Here is a 15114-nt window from a genome sequence, read left to right on the forward strand (position 1 = left end):
TAAAAGTAGCAAAATCTTTGACAGACTCAATAATCTGGTGTCACAGAGCAGCACTATGGATGCAGGACAATCTGTCTTGATCTGCGGGATCATCTTTGCCTTTCTTCGCTCATTTATGTCCGCAGGTAAGATTGAACTGTTAGAATAAGTTTTTATAAAGTCAGCAGCCGTGTGTATTCATCAGTAATCGTGTCACTGTATTACCCTGCTTAATTAAACTGTGTTTACTGTTAGTGTAAATACGTAAAACAAAACGTTTAAAAATCTGACAGGATGAGACAGTGATGATGGTTAGTTAGTTACTTAGTTCGCGGGGTAGATAGAAAGTCCTGCTTCAGACTGTGGTGCCTTTAAAGGCGGCCAACTGTTACGCACAAACCAGACGCCTGACTGTGCGGTAGACACAGGACTGGAGTCCTCTTCCACGATTACTCCACATATCCTCCGAAGCAGCTCCCTGTTCGCCACTAGTGGGCCGCACTGTTTAGTGAGGTATGCCTGACGTCAGCTGAGGAAAGTCTTTCCTTTGGCTGCTCCAAGTGCACACCAAGAACTGCGCTCAAACCATTTATAGGCCATATTATTACTACTGCATACTGTGTCCTCGTTTTAAGGCAGACCACGTTACCCAGAAAATTAAATAAAGAATAATATTTTTAAGATTTAGATATTTTTATGATATAAGACAGAAATCTTAAAAGATCACAGGGTTAGGGGGAGAGGACAACCCCAGCGAGGGATTGCTTTGATGTAGTCCAGCCACCCCCTTGTGGACACAGATTTAACCTTATAAGTGCAAAACTGATGCACCAGTCTACATTTCCCCTGTCTTCTTTAAACTTTTTTTCTTTAAATCTTTTTTAAAGCATCTCCCTAGTTTGTCATGTACTTCTTCTCCAACAGGTCTAACGAAGCATCTAAAGTCCTGCACTCTGCAAACCTGAGAGTTGCTGCTGCTTTGGGAAGTTCCCTATGTCATCCCAAACAAAATACTTAACGTCCTCAGTCCTCCACAAGCCCTGGACTGTCAAAATGTCTGAACCTCGATCATGCTGAGATTCGTACTCCTGGTGTCTGCTGTAATCACACACACCCCTCCGTGTCGTCTTACCAGAGTCACTGTGTTTTGCGTCCTAACCAGTTTTCTCTTTAAATGTTCACACTGCATTTCATGAATTGTCCGATCAGCGATCCCATCCTATGATGTCATCGTGATGGATGTGGTGTTTGTCAGGAAAACACCGGGAGCTGGAGGTTTCGCCTGGCCGCACAGAAGATCGGCATGTCCGCTTCTGCCTCAGCCGTTTAAGAAGCTGCTGGTCCGGCTGACGATCCACGGCGAGCTCGGAGGCTTAAAGACTTCATCCAAAGTGTTGTAGACTCTCTAAAAGAAATCGTGATGGATTTAACACCGTAAATATGATGACTCCAACCTCTTACCTGTTCTCTGTAAAAGAAACTCTACCTCCTCCCCCTTCCAATCTCCTACATAAACTCGTCTGCTTCATGAAACATGTTTGCTGTAACATTTCAGTCGCTCTGCTGGACGTTACTGTCTGTCTCCCTCGTAGGGTTTACCTGTGCAGGTGAGTTTTATTTTAAAATCCTATCGATTCATTTCTTCCTCTCAGTGATGCTGTTAAATGTTAGAGCTGCTTTAGTTTGGGCTGCTCACAGAGAGGACGCAGGTCTCCTGTCAGCTAACCTCTTCTGTCATGTGAGAAAGTGGATGTTAGTTTTTAGATGTACTCACACACGTTTACAGTTTGTATAATTAAGTTGGGAAGAGAAGAGTCTGCAGTTAAAAAAAAAAACCCAAACTGTTTATAGCTGCATTACTCATCCTCACCTGCAGAGGGAGCAGTTGGTGCTGTCATTCACTTTAAAGCGGTGTCAGATAAACACTCATCAGTTCTGCTGCTTCCAGCAGGCATCGCAGTGTCCTGTTGCTTCACTTTGAAGCGGTGTGAGTTCAACATGTTTGACACACCTGCATCAAAAATAGTGTTGTTGTAGCGCACAAGCTGTAAAGATTTATTATTCCTAATTCAACCTTACCACAGTTCTGATAATGGGAAACCTACATTTACTCTAGCTGCCGGTGTTGCGCCTGTTCTCTTCTCCAGGTGTCTTATCTTCTGATAAAAACCCTCAAAGTTATTGATTACAGGGTCTGAAATATGTTTATTAACCTGCATCTGTGTAGCTGAAAACAAAATTTCACAAATGACACAAACTAAAATGAAATGCAGTTTTACAGAAAGTGGAGATACATTACTTTGAGTGATACACTGGTGTGTGTGTCTGTGTGTGTGCGTGTCTTAAGAAATTTTCTTAGGGTGATATGGAAATCAAATGGGGCGGCAAAATCAATGCTTTTTTTTAATATATTCATATAAATATAGTCTAACTTTATATCTTCAGCCCACATCATCTATATATTATATTTTTTTAAGCATAAAATCCAGAAAGCTACACACGATAAGGTGGTTCATTAACAAACACAAGTCTAACTTAAGTTTCATTTACACAAAATTTAAAAAAATCTGTGCTGTCATGGACAAACTTGTCACCAAAATTTTAAACCTAATTTTTCATGATTTGTTGGGTTTAACCCTCTGGGCTCCAAAATATAATTGATTACTTTAGATTTCACCTTTAATTTTTAAAACCTTTTTCGATATCCTCTTCAGCTCAAACTCAGGTGTCTGAATTTACAGTTATTTTTTCACTGACATTCTGTATTAACACAACTGATCTCAAATCAGACATAAAATCTTAGTAGTATATTTTTTTTTACTGTAAAAAAAACCCACAGACATGTTTAGTGAACTATATTCATAACTTGAAAAGCAAATATAAATGGTAAATTTATATTAAACTTGTGCAGTGTTTAAATTGCAATCTTTGGTGGCTTTTAACAGCGACTTTTACATTCACTGACACACAAAACAAAAGACTATACTACATACCAGCTACACACTAACACTCCAAACATGCTAAACTTCACAAATCTGTCACATCTCAAAACTCGCTATCAATTTCTCTTTTGCTGCCATCACTCCCAAAACAATCCCGTCTATTCAGTTTTACAATGTTTAAGCAATTTTTGTTGTAGCTGGTCTCAAAGTGTTATCGATGGATTATTTTAATACACAGCACTGTCATATGCAAAACTGGGGTGGCAAGAGATTATTTTTAGCGTGGCACAAGGCTACCCCTGTAGAGACGCCCCTGGTGTGTGTCAGCAAACTGTCTGGTGACCATTGAGCTTGAAGTGCTGGACCCCTTTCAACTCTATGCTATGTGTTGTTTCCCCTTTTTGACTTCTAGCAGTCAGTCAGGTTTGAGGTCCACCCACCATCATCAGAGGACAGTGGTCTCTGCTCTTCACTGATTGGCTGCTATACAAGTGAACGGTTTAAACTTTACTCTCTCTGTTGTTTCCTCTTTCAGCCCAGAAAAACATCACAGCTGAGTCTGGACAGGATGTCACTCTGACATGTCGAGCTCTAAACATCAATATATGTGTAAAATGGAGCCGAGCTGATCTGTATGGTGAATATGTCCTTTTGTACCGAGATGAAGTCTTTGTGCCAGATGATCAGCATCCATCTTTTAAGAACCGGGTGGATCTGCAGGACAGACAGATGAAGGATGGAGACGTGTCTCTGATTCTGAAGAATGTGACAACTAATGACAATGGAACATACGAGTGTCGTGTCTTCATGGGAGAAACACGCTCTTGGAAATCCATCAGCATCATCACCCTGAGTGTTGATCCTCCAGGTGAGTGAGTAGAGTTGAGTGTGTGTGTGTGATCAGAGGTGAAGCTGCTTCCTGGTTGTTGATGTTTGTTTCTAAAGATGTTGTTGATGAGACTTTGTAGAAAGCAGCTGGTCTGAGTGATGTGATCAGAGTGCAGTAGATAATGTCTGACAGCAGTTTGAAGAGGAAATGGATTCTGTTCTGTTCTTCACTCATCACCTACCTGACAGCTGACACCTCACACCTGTTTCTCTCCTGCAGCTCCATCACAAGGAGCCAGAGATGATGGAGATGGAGTCAGAAGATATGATGGACTGGTGGCTTCTGTTTTGTTACTCATGTTTGCTGTTGCAGCTGCTGTTGTGATCTCTAAAAAACAGAAGACTGATCCTCCCTCTGAAGAAAAAGCAAAGAAAGAGATGGTCTGAAACAAAGCACCACGACATTGTCAACATATATCACAGTTACAGTAATATACAGGTATTTGTGTTTAAGGACAGTCTCATCTCAAAGTAAAGTTCTCTAAAATCTTTCAGGTGCATAAAATCTCAGGAATTCCTGATTTCCTGAAGCTTTTCTCCAACTTAAATTCATCACAGAAAAGATCCAAATGTGCTGCTCACACATGTGCAGCAAACTCCAGTTAAATCTTCATTTAGTGTTCACATCAGTTTAAACGTTTCATTACTCACTTTAACAGACTGTTTGGATCATGAACATCTGGAACTTTGGACACATTTTCTGCTTGTGCTTTACATGATACACAGCATCTGCAGTTTGATACATTTTAACCACAGCATGAAAAATAAAATCATTCAACAAATTGCAAAATAAAAAGAAAGCCCTCCATCTTCAGTTTACAGGACAAAAGAGGAGGAGGCAGCTGCTGGGAGTTTTCCTTCATTTCACTCTTAGTATGAGTGTGCTTTTTCCACAACTGCTGTAATGCTTTGAACTTTGTTTGTGCATAATAAATAACAAATTCTAACTTTCAGAGATTGATTTACTGTATTTATTGTCAGATTTTATTTATTCAATATGGACCCAGTTATTGTGTGAAACTGAGCTTAACCTTCCAAGACCTGGAATGGAGGGTCCCTCAGACCTCAGCCCAGCATTGGGATACTGTGGACGTTTATACAAATGTTGTGGGAGTGGCACATGCTAAGAGTGCAGTGAGGAGCAGGGGCTAAAAATAGTAGGTTCCAAGAGCCATTGTGTTACACTGTGATGTTGAGTAAGTGACATGGTTATAGGGTTTTCTTCTGTTTTTAAGCTGTGCTTGTTCAAATAACACATCTGATTTGTTTTGGGTTTTAGTTTAGAAGTGTTTTTGATTCAAAGATGAGAGATTTTCTTTGATGAAAGTGGGTTTTTATTTTTCACCCCCGTCTTGAGCCAAGACTTCTCAGATCATCTATCCATGGAGGAACAATTAAGATATGAAGAGAAAATTTGAATTTTGGGAACTTCTCTACATTCTTCCCTGGCAGAATCCCAGAGCTGCAGTTTGGTGACATCAACATGTTTCTTGTAGAGAATCGCTCAGTTTACACTGCTGCCAGGAGGAAAGCTTCAAAGTGCAGACATGTATCCTCCATATGGATGGGTAAATAATTTGAAAGTGTGGGAGGGGGAAACAAATTGTTGATCATTAAAGAAAAGCTTAAACTAAACCTTATGCTTTGCTGACTTGGACATTTACAGTACAGTCCATTTGTCAAATGAATGTTGTGCCATAACAGTAAAGTTATTCCAGTGTCAGTAAATCAGCGTAAATGGTTTACATGATTTGCCACTGACAGTCTGGGTTGCCTGGAAAAGCAGAGACTGGTTTTGGCCTGTAAAGCAGGATCAGGAGAGGTGCGTTCATGTTGGTGCCACGCCCTACACTCCTCTGGCAGCTGTAATTAAACACTGATCAATGCATCTGATATCAGAGAAAGCATCTGTGACCCACTCCTGCTTTTTCCACTTAAGAAATATTGCCAAACTCAGGACTATTGTCGCCAACGGTGAACTGGAGATGCTTTTTCATCACTTCATCTTCTCCCAATTTGATTATTATAAGCGCTCCAAAATGTTGCAGCACAGCTGTTAAACCACAGTCATAACGTCACTGACATCACTTCCATGTTAGTTCTTGTTGGCTTCCAGTTGGGTACAGATATCAGTTTAAGATCCTGACTCTTACTTCTATGTCCTTATGAGGAGAGGCCCCCACACTCATTGAGCTTCTTCCTTAGATCCACTGATAGTGGTCTCCTGACTATTCCACGGGTCGTTTGAAAACAAAGAGGGATCTTTCCAAACCCCAGCACCAACACTGTGGAACAGTTTACTTCCCCCTGAAATGCAACTTTATTCCTTGATTTGGTTTTTTCCTGTTGGCACCAAACAATTTTACTGACCAAAGTGCTTAAAGCTCATATTTTTACACTACATTAAAGTGTGTCTCCACCAACACAGTACTGGGTCGATTGGTTAGATGCTGCCAACATGCCATCTGCTATGTGAACATGCTTGGAAATCCTGGGCTGACTTAGCGAGTTCCTATCCAGCGTCGCGCTCCTGCTTATTCTGAATACAAGTGTTAAGGCAAAGGTAAATACCCTGAGGCCTGCACTGTGAAGCAGGATTTAAAAATAAAACAGAGATTCTACTTACAGAGCAGACACAGATGTTTCCTTCATCGTCATCCTCACTCATTTAAGCTATTTTACATTTCTGTCACTGACACTAAGTAAATGCTCTGTCCTTGGAGTGTGTGGTTTTCTATGGGTACAAAAAAATAGAGGTGGTAAGGAATTATTTTAAAGCTATATCACACTGTAGTGCCATTTTATTTTCTTAAAACACTTGAATTAAACCCTGTTACTTAAAAGATGCTACACAAACACAGAGGACCAGAAAACATGAGTGTAGTGTATAAAAGCTCCACAGTGACCAATAACCGAAAATACATATAAGTAAAAACTTCTTAAAGATGAGCTGATTTTATTTTTCATCTGAGATGGTCTACTTTTAGAAAACATTTCCGGACTGAATAGTTGTCGGATATGTTTGAAGTCAGGAATGTGACTCCGGACTCTACTGACTTGTCATTGGTGTAGAGAGCAGCAGGTGGGCGGGTCAAGAAAGGACACATTTAAGAAAAAAAACTAACACAGCAGCGACTGTGGACAGACTCTAATCTGGTGTCACAGAGCAGCGCTATGGATGCAGGACAATTTGTCTTGATCTGCGGGATCATCTTTGCCTTTCTTCGCTCATTTATGTCCGCAGGTAAGATTGAACTGTTACAATAACTTTTTATAAAGTCAGCAGCCGTGTGTATTTATCATCGTGTCACCTTGCTCAAATAAACTGTCTTTACTGTTAGTGTAAATACGTAAAACAAATCTAAGAGATTAAAAACCTGACAGGATGGAGCAGTGATGATTAGCACACTTAGTTTGCGGGGTAGATGGAAACTCCTGCTTCGGTCTGTGGGGCTTTAACATCATTACGACCGGTGTTCTGACAAACCATCCTCCGTTGCCAAAACGTCCTACCTTAAGTATTTTATGCACATTTCTGCTGTCACAGAGTAATTCCACCACAAATTTAACTAGGTATGACGGTTTGCCACTTATGTTTGCCCATCACAGTATGCTTGTAGCTCATATTCATAAAGCCAGGACGGTTTGGCACTTCATTTTACCCGTCAAAGTATGTTTCTAGATCTTATTAACAAAGGTAGGATGATCTGCCACTTAATTTTAGCTGTTAAAGTATGCTTGTAGGTCACATTCACAAAGTTAGGATTGTTTGGCACTTAATGTTACGCGTCAGAGTATTTTTCTAGCTAATATTCACAAAGGTAGGACGGTTCGCCACTTAAATGCGTGTTGTGCGCATACGCAGAAACAACGGGTAGGATGGTTTGTCAGGTAGGGTGGAGTCCCAGAACACCGGGCTCATGGTGTCCGTGGTAGATCTACACACACAGAAACAACCTTACCAGAGTCATGTTTCCCGTCTTCACCACTTTTCTCTTTCAATGTTCACGCTGCATGTCTTGATGGAATTGTCCGATCAGGAGATCCAATCCTTTCACGTTATTGTGATGGATGTGGTGTTTGTGGAGAAAACACCGGGAGCTGGAGGTTTAGCCTGGCCGCGCAGCAGATCGACATGTCCGCTTCTGCCTCAGCTCTCTTCGCCGTGTAAGTTGCTGCTGGTCCGGCTGACGATCCACGGAGAGCTCGGTGGTTTAAAGATTTCCTCCAGAGTGTTGTAGACCCTCTAAAAGAAATCGTTGTGATGGATTTAACACCGTTAATATGATGTCGGTTAGGTCTGATCAGCTACCCGCAGTGCAGACAGCACGTCCACCCGCAGAGACTCGCTGGCTACACTCCACTGTACAGTCGCCATGTTTGCAGATTTCCTGTAGTCGTATCCAGGCCTCAAACACAAGCTCCTTATTCGTCTCTGTCTCCGCTCCATGTTCACTCCAAACAGCTTGTAGCTGCTTTGACAAACACACACAGCTGCTTTGTGACAGATTAAACACGAAAACAAACATTTTATCGTCGAATAATCCGGAGACGGAGGAAACTTCCCACCGCGCTGATCGACGTCCAGAAACAACCGCGACGAAACAAAAAGGTCCAAATCCAAAGTTAAACCTAGTTTATCTCCAGGTACTCCTTCAACGTCGTCCGGCCACCACAGATGGACTTTCTGAGTTATATTACCGTCTTTATACCGATAATGTGCTGAAGATCGCGTCAAACGACCACGGCGGAGGAGAACTTGTCGTCAGAGGGTTCCGGATGCGCGTTGTCACGTCACGTGATTCGTAAATTTAAGTTAAGACACAAACTGTCATTATTGTGGGGTAGTTATTCATGTGTAAATGTATTTATTTATAAAATTTCAAACCATATCCAGTTGTGCATGCGATATCAGAGCTGTTGAATTATATGCATTTATCTAATTTTAACTTCAGCTCCTCTGCAGAATCACAGATAAAACTTTAATTCTCCAATTCTGTAATATCGTGTCGAACGACATTGAAATAACAGAATATACAAATAGACTATGTAAAGATGTGTCCCACTAACAGGAGGACTCTGCACTAACTGTAAACAAATGATTAATAAGACTGACGAATAGAGAACAGCTGAGTGGGATGGATGGAAGCAAAATTTCAGCTGACATCAATTCCTTGACACATTATTGGACATAAGAACATATTTATTGCAGAGGATCTATTTGAATTTCAAGCAGAAAAAAACTGTAAATAAATCTAACATGAAGCTGTATTGTTTGCACTCTGTCTTTCACACTGTGATGTGAAGGCAGACTTTTAGTAGTTTTAACGTCTCTCATTTGTTTTGTTTCCTCTTTCAGACCAGAATAACATCACAGCTCAGTGTGGACAAAACGTCACTCTGACGTGTCGAGCTCCAAACACCAACAATGATCTTGCAGAGTGGAGCCGAGCTGACCTCGGAGATGAATATGTCTTTTTGTACCGGGATGGGCACATTATTCCAGATCACCAGCATCACTCGTTTAAGAACCGTGTGGACCTGCAGGAGACACTGATGAAGGATGGAAACGTGTCTGTGATTCTGAAGGATGTGACGACTGCTGATAGTGGAACATACATGTGTTGCATCATTGTGGCAGGAGAAACCTCATGTGAACCCATCTGCAACATAACACTGAGTGTTGTTGTTCCTCCAGGTGAGTGAGTAGAGTTGAGTGTGTGTGTGATCAGAGGTGAAGCTGCTTCCTGGTTGTTGATGTTTGTTTCTAAAGATGTTGTTGATGAGACTTTGTAGAAAGCAGCTGGTCTGAGTGATGTGATCAGAGTGCAGTAGATAATGTCTGACAGCAGTTTGAAGAGCAAATGGATTCTGTTCTGTTCTTCACTCATCACCTACCTGACAGCTGACACCTCACACCTGTTTCTCACCTGCAGGTCAGCCAGGAGGACACACAGAGGATGGAGGGAAGGAGGCAGGGAAGGAGGATGGAGGGAAGGAGGATGGAGAGAAGGAGGCTGGATCTGTTGGACTGAAAGTTGGTCTTCCAGTTGCTGCTGTTGTTGTTGTTGTTGCTTTTGTTGGTGTCGTGATCTACAGAAAATGTAAACAACAGAAGCAGGGTTCTTTCCAGCCTCCAGCTGAACAGCAGCATGTTTGTAATGTTTCTGTTTTTTTCCGGATGATCTGAGTCTACGTCCACACGTACACGGGTATTTTTGAAAACTCAAATTTTTCTTTTTTTCTTTTTTCTTTTTTTAAATCCCGTCCACACATGCGTTTTTAAAAAATGTCTCCGTTCACATGCGAACGCCAAAAACAAAGTCAAACGCTGTCAAGAACATGCCACATCCTAGCCATGTAGAAATGTTGGCCAATCAGAAGTCTAGAAGCCTGGGAGCGAAAGAGTAAGGTTTTATGCAAACTTTAAGAATTTTAAGTTTTTGTGTTTTTCTGGTAATTTTGATACATATATTTATATTACAAAAGCGTCTGACATTTATTATATATAGCTTTAAGAACTGCATGCATTTAACTGTATTGGAGCACACTGTATTGAATATATTTATTTTGACTGCAGACTTCATTGGTGATGATGAGTAGGATTTTTTATTATATTGTAAAAATGAAATGTAATTGACTTCGATTCATACAGTTGTTATGCTCCTGTTTCAGGGGGTTTGTGGTTCTAATGTTTCTACTGTAAAGATAAAGTGCCTTTTGATATGACTGTTGTTGTTTCCTGAATAAAACTGAAGCTGGAATCAAAGTGATCCATGTTTTGCTTGTTTGTTTTTTGTTCTTTTTGCAGTTTTCAGACAATTTTACTACAAATATTATTTTACCAATAAATATTAAGAATACATAATGAATCCCATAAACTGTGACAGAGTTCATAAACACAACAGCTGCTATAAATGTTGTAAAACATGTTTATGTTTTAATTTGTTAACCTGGTTGTTTATGACTGAAAAAACAAAGGATTTAACTGATTTTTGTATTTGTGAAATGTCAGAAAAAGAGAGAGAGAATTGTTTTGTACTTTTTATTACTTTCATCAAAGTCAGAAGTATGCATACATTTCCTTAGTATTTGGTGGATTTGCCCTGAAATTGTTTCACTTGGGCCAGACATTTATGGTATCCTTCCACAAGCTTCCATCTATAATAGTTTGCTAGAGTCTTGACTCACTTGACAGAACTGGTGTATAAATAGATAAATAAAAGCTTTGGGGTCATTAAGACTGACAAAGTGGAGTTGTGGTGTAATGTTGGCATTACACCACAAGAGATGTTTAAAGGGGTGGGTGCTCAAAGTTAAAAAGGGGCGCATTGAACCAGGCTGAATAACAGCAACACACATTCATCAAGAATCTAATATGGGATCACATCATACTATATTGCTGTTGTGAGGTGGCGACAAGGCAAAGCAAACGTAGCCTATGTTTTACCTGATGGGTACAATGTTGCTGTTGAGGGGTTTCTGCTGCTCCTGCTGCTGATAGTGCTGGAGAGCAGGGCTGTGCTGATCTGAGACTGTAGACATTAAACAGTCCATAGGAGAGATGGTAGCTGATTAAACAAGTGTCATGAGATAATAACACAATGCAAAGATTGGTGAAAGCGCTTGGAACAAGGGCTGGGCGATATATCAAGTTTTTTAAAAATATCGATATATTTTCATACGAGATATAAGATGTGACAATATCGTTTATAACAATATAGTATATGTTACATTATAAAATCCTTTCATTTTCTCAAAAATCAACAGTGCACCTTTTGTATGAATTCTGGTTGTGCTTACTGACCGCAAACCGATTTTATGTGGTACACGGCGCTCAGCAATCTCTCAAAAAATGTTTTAGTACGACTTTGTTAAGCTACGGGGCTGCACCGCTTGATGGATTGTCGGAGCATTACAGCTACTGTAGTCTGGTGCCTCGCGGAGTGATACGTACTGTACTTCAACGTAATATTACCGTATTGTGTGTGTAAGGGCCATAAATGGCACCTGTTAAGAGACATGGTTACAAAGAGGATTTCAAACTCAAGGCTGTTAGTCAAGCAGTAGAACTCGGAAATAGAGCAGCTGTGAAATCTGTCTCTTTGTTATTATGCTCATTGTCTTTTAATTTACATTTTGACTGCACAATTGTGAGCTTTTTGTTATGCACAAAAACGTTTTTATGGAGCATTATTATTTAATAAATGCTGTTAATTTATTTTTGAGTAAATTCTTCATGTACATCTATGCTGTATGTAAATAAAAGTGCCTGTGTGACTAAGAACTCTCTTTTTGTTCTTAACTTATGGCTTTAAAAAAAATATCGAGATATATATCGTATATCGCCATCCAGCTAAAAAATATCGAGATATGAATTTTGGGTCATATCGCCCAGCCCTACTTGGAACCATAACGCAACAAAAAACTGTGAGAAATAAACTAGGCCCTGCCTGTGAATCAATCTTTGCCTCTTTTCCTCCTTCCATCTCCTCATCTCATATATCACTCTCAACTTGCTGTCCATCTGAGAACAAGACACAAACTGCTACACACTACAGTGCACGCTGTACACCTACTTACTGGTTTTGTTGCATTAGTCTGTTTCTCTGAGGTAATTTGTGTTTCTGCTACAGCTCCAGACCACCCAGGCAGAAAAAAATGTGCGTGCTCTTTGCGAGCTCATTCCACTCACAACGAGTGCGTTCTGCCGTCAAGGGCGGTCATTGGTTAATGACGATCATGTGACTGATGCAAGCCAGATCGTTGTATTTAGCAAAAACTATGATTAATTGATAATATAATTTTTGAGAGGCACAGACAGGACTCCACAAGCACAAACACATAAAAAAAACAAAAAAGTTGCCTCAACAAAAGGGCACTTTGGGCTCCTATCAGGAAAAGGGGGTGGGCCCATCCCCCCTTTCTCTCTCTCCCTCCTGCTCTGTTCCTGCGCTACTGTGAGTGTGACTACCGCCCCTCCCCCTCCCCCTTTCTCTCTCTGACTCCTGCTGTAACTACCACCCCTCCCCCCTTTCTCTCTCTCCTTCCTGCTCTGTTCCTGCCCTACTGCAAGTGTAACTACCGCCCCTCCCCCCTTTCTCTCTCTCCCTCCTGCTCTGTTCCCGCGCTACTGCAAGTGTAACTACCGCCCCTCCCCCTTTCTCTCTCTCACTCCGGCTCTGTTCCCGCGCTACTGCAAGTGTAACTACCGCCCCTCCCCCCTTTCTCTCTCTCCCTCCTGCTCTGTTCCCGAGCTACTGCGAGTGTAACTACCGCCCCTCCCCCTTTCTCTCTCTCCCTCCTGCTCTGTTCCTGCGCTACTGTGAGTGTGACTACCGCCCCTCCCCCTCCCCCTTTCTCTCTCTGACTCCTGCTGTAACTACCGCCCCTCCCCCCTTTCTCTCTCTCCCTCCTGCTGTAACTACCACCCCTCCCCCCTTTCTCTCTCTCCTTCCTGCTCTGTTCCTGCCCTACTGCAAGTGTAACTACCGCCCCTCCCCCTTTCTCTCTCTCCCTCCTGCTCTGTTCCTGCCCTACTGCAAGTGTAACTACCGCCCCTCCCCCCCTTTCTCTCTCTCCCTCCTGCTCTGTTCCCGCGCTACTGCGAGTGTAAGTACCGCCCCTCCCCCTTTCTCTCTCTCCCTCCTGCTCTGTTCCTGCCCTACTGCAAGTGTAACTACCGCCCCTCCCCCCTTTCTCTCTCTCCCTCCTGCTCTGCTCCTGCCCTACTGCAAGTGTAACTACTGCCCCTCCCCCCTTTCTCTGTCTCCCTCCTGCTCTGTTCCCGCGCTACTGCGAGTGTGACTACCGCCCCTCCCCCTCCCCCTTTCTCTCTCTGACTCCTGCTGTAACTACCACCCCTTCCCCCTTTCTCTCTCTCCTTCCTGCTCTGTTCCCGCGCTACTGCGAGTGTAACTACCGCCCCTCCCCCCTTTCTCTCTCTCCCTCCTGCTGTAACTACCACCCCTCCCCCCTTTCTCTCTCTCCTTCCTGCTCTGTTCCTGCCCTACTCCAAGTGTAACTACCGCCCCTCCCCCTTTCTCTCTCTCCCTCCTGCTCTATTCCCGCGCTACTGCGAGTGTAACTACCGCCCCTCCCCTTTTCTCTCTCTCCCTCCTGCTCTGTTCCTGCCCTACTGCAAGTGTAACTACCGCCCCTCCCCCCCTTTCTCTCTCCCCCTCCTGCTCTGTTCCTGCCCTACTGCAAGTGTAACTACCGCCCCTCCCCCCCTTTCTCTCTCTCCCTCCTGCTCTGTTCCCGCGCTACTGCGAGTGTAAGTACCGCCCCTCCCCCTTTCTCTCTCTCCCTCCTGCTCTGTTCCTGCCCTACTGCAAGTGTAACTACCGCCCGTCCCCCCTTTCTCTCTCTCCCTCCTGCTCTGTTCCTGCCCTACTGCAAGTGTAACTACTGCCCCTCCCCCCTTTCTCTGTCTCCCTCCTGCTCTGTTCCCGCGCTACTGCGAGTGTGACTACCGCCCCTCCCCCTCCCCCTTTCTCTCTCTGACTCCTGCTGTAACTACCACCCCTCCCCCCTTTCTCTCTCTCCTTCCTGCTCTGTTCCCGCGCTACTGCAAGTGTAACTACCGCCCCTCCCCCTTTCTCTCTCTCCCTCCTGCTGTAACTACCGCCCCTCCCCCCTTTTTCTCTCTCACTCCTGCTCTGTTCTCACGCTACTGCGAGTGTAACTACCGCCCCTCCCCCTCCCTCTTTCTCTCTCTCACTCCTGCTGTAACTACCGCCCCTCCCCCCTTTTTCTCTCTCACTCCTGCTCTGTTCTCACGCTACTGCGAGTGTAACTACCGCCCCTCCCCCTCCCCCCTTTCTCTCTCTCACTCCTGCTCTGTTCCCGCGCTACTGCGAGTGTAACTACCACCCCTCCCCCTTTCTCTCTCTCCCTCAAACTGTAACTACCGCCCCTCCCCCCTTTCTCTCTCTCCCTCCTGCTGTAACTACCACACCTCCCCCTTTCTCTCTCTAACTCCTGCTCTGTTCCTGTTCCTGCCCTACTGCAAGTGTAACTACCGCCCCTCCCCCCTTTCTCTCTTTCCCTCCTGCTGTAACTACTACCCCTCCCCCTTTCTCTCTCTGACTCCTGCTCTGTTCCTGTTCCTGCCCTACTGCAAGTGTCACTACCCGATCCGTACCGGAAACCCGATCGGTACCCCGCATGCGCAAATCTTACGTCACTTCCTCTCTGTGCCAACATTGCGACATTCAATATATTTGAATGACACGGTTAGCGCCCAGTTAGCTCCTAGCATTTCTCAACAGCTCTGCCTCCTTTTCGACTGCCCGGGACATTT

At 43.3% G+C, this 15114-nt stretch overlaps 1 protein-coding gene across 1 annotated transcript; it reads left to right on the forward strand.

The window, feature by feature from the left end:
- Window positions 1-6950: 6950 nt before the first annotated feature.
- On the forward strand, window positions 6951-10582 carry LOC146578787 (uncharacterized). The gene is made up of 3 exons (XM_085269015.1): window positions 6951-7053; window positions 9169-9507; window positions 9746-10582. Exons 1-3 carry the CDS (start codon window positions 6984-6986, stop codon window positions 9997-9999), a joined length of 663 nt encoding a protein of 220 aa, XP_085125141.1. The 5' UTR covers window positions 6951-6983; the 3' UTR covers window positions 10000-10582.
- Window positions 10583-15114: the final 4532 nt, after the last annotated feature.

This window comes from Mchenga conophoros, linkage group LG3 (assembly GCF_057382185.1).
Source record: "Mchenga conophoros isolate Kocher_MC1m ecotype Shallow Benthic linkage group LG3, M_conophoros_male_GT1.1, whole genome shotgun sequence".
NCBI lineage: Eukaryota > Metazoa > Chordata > Actinopteri > Cichliformes > Cichlidae > Mchenga > Mchenga conophoros.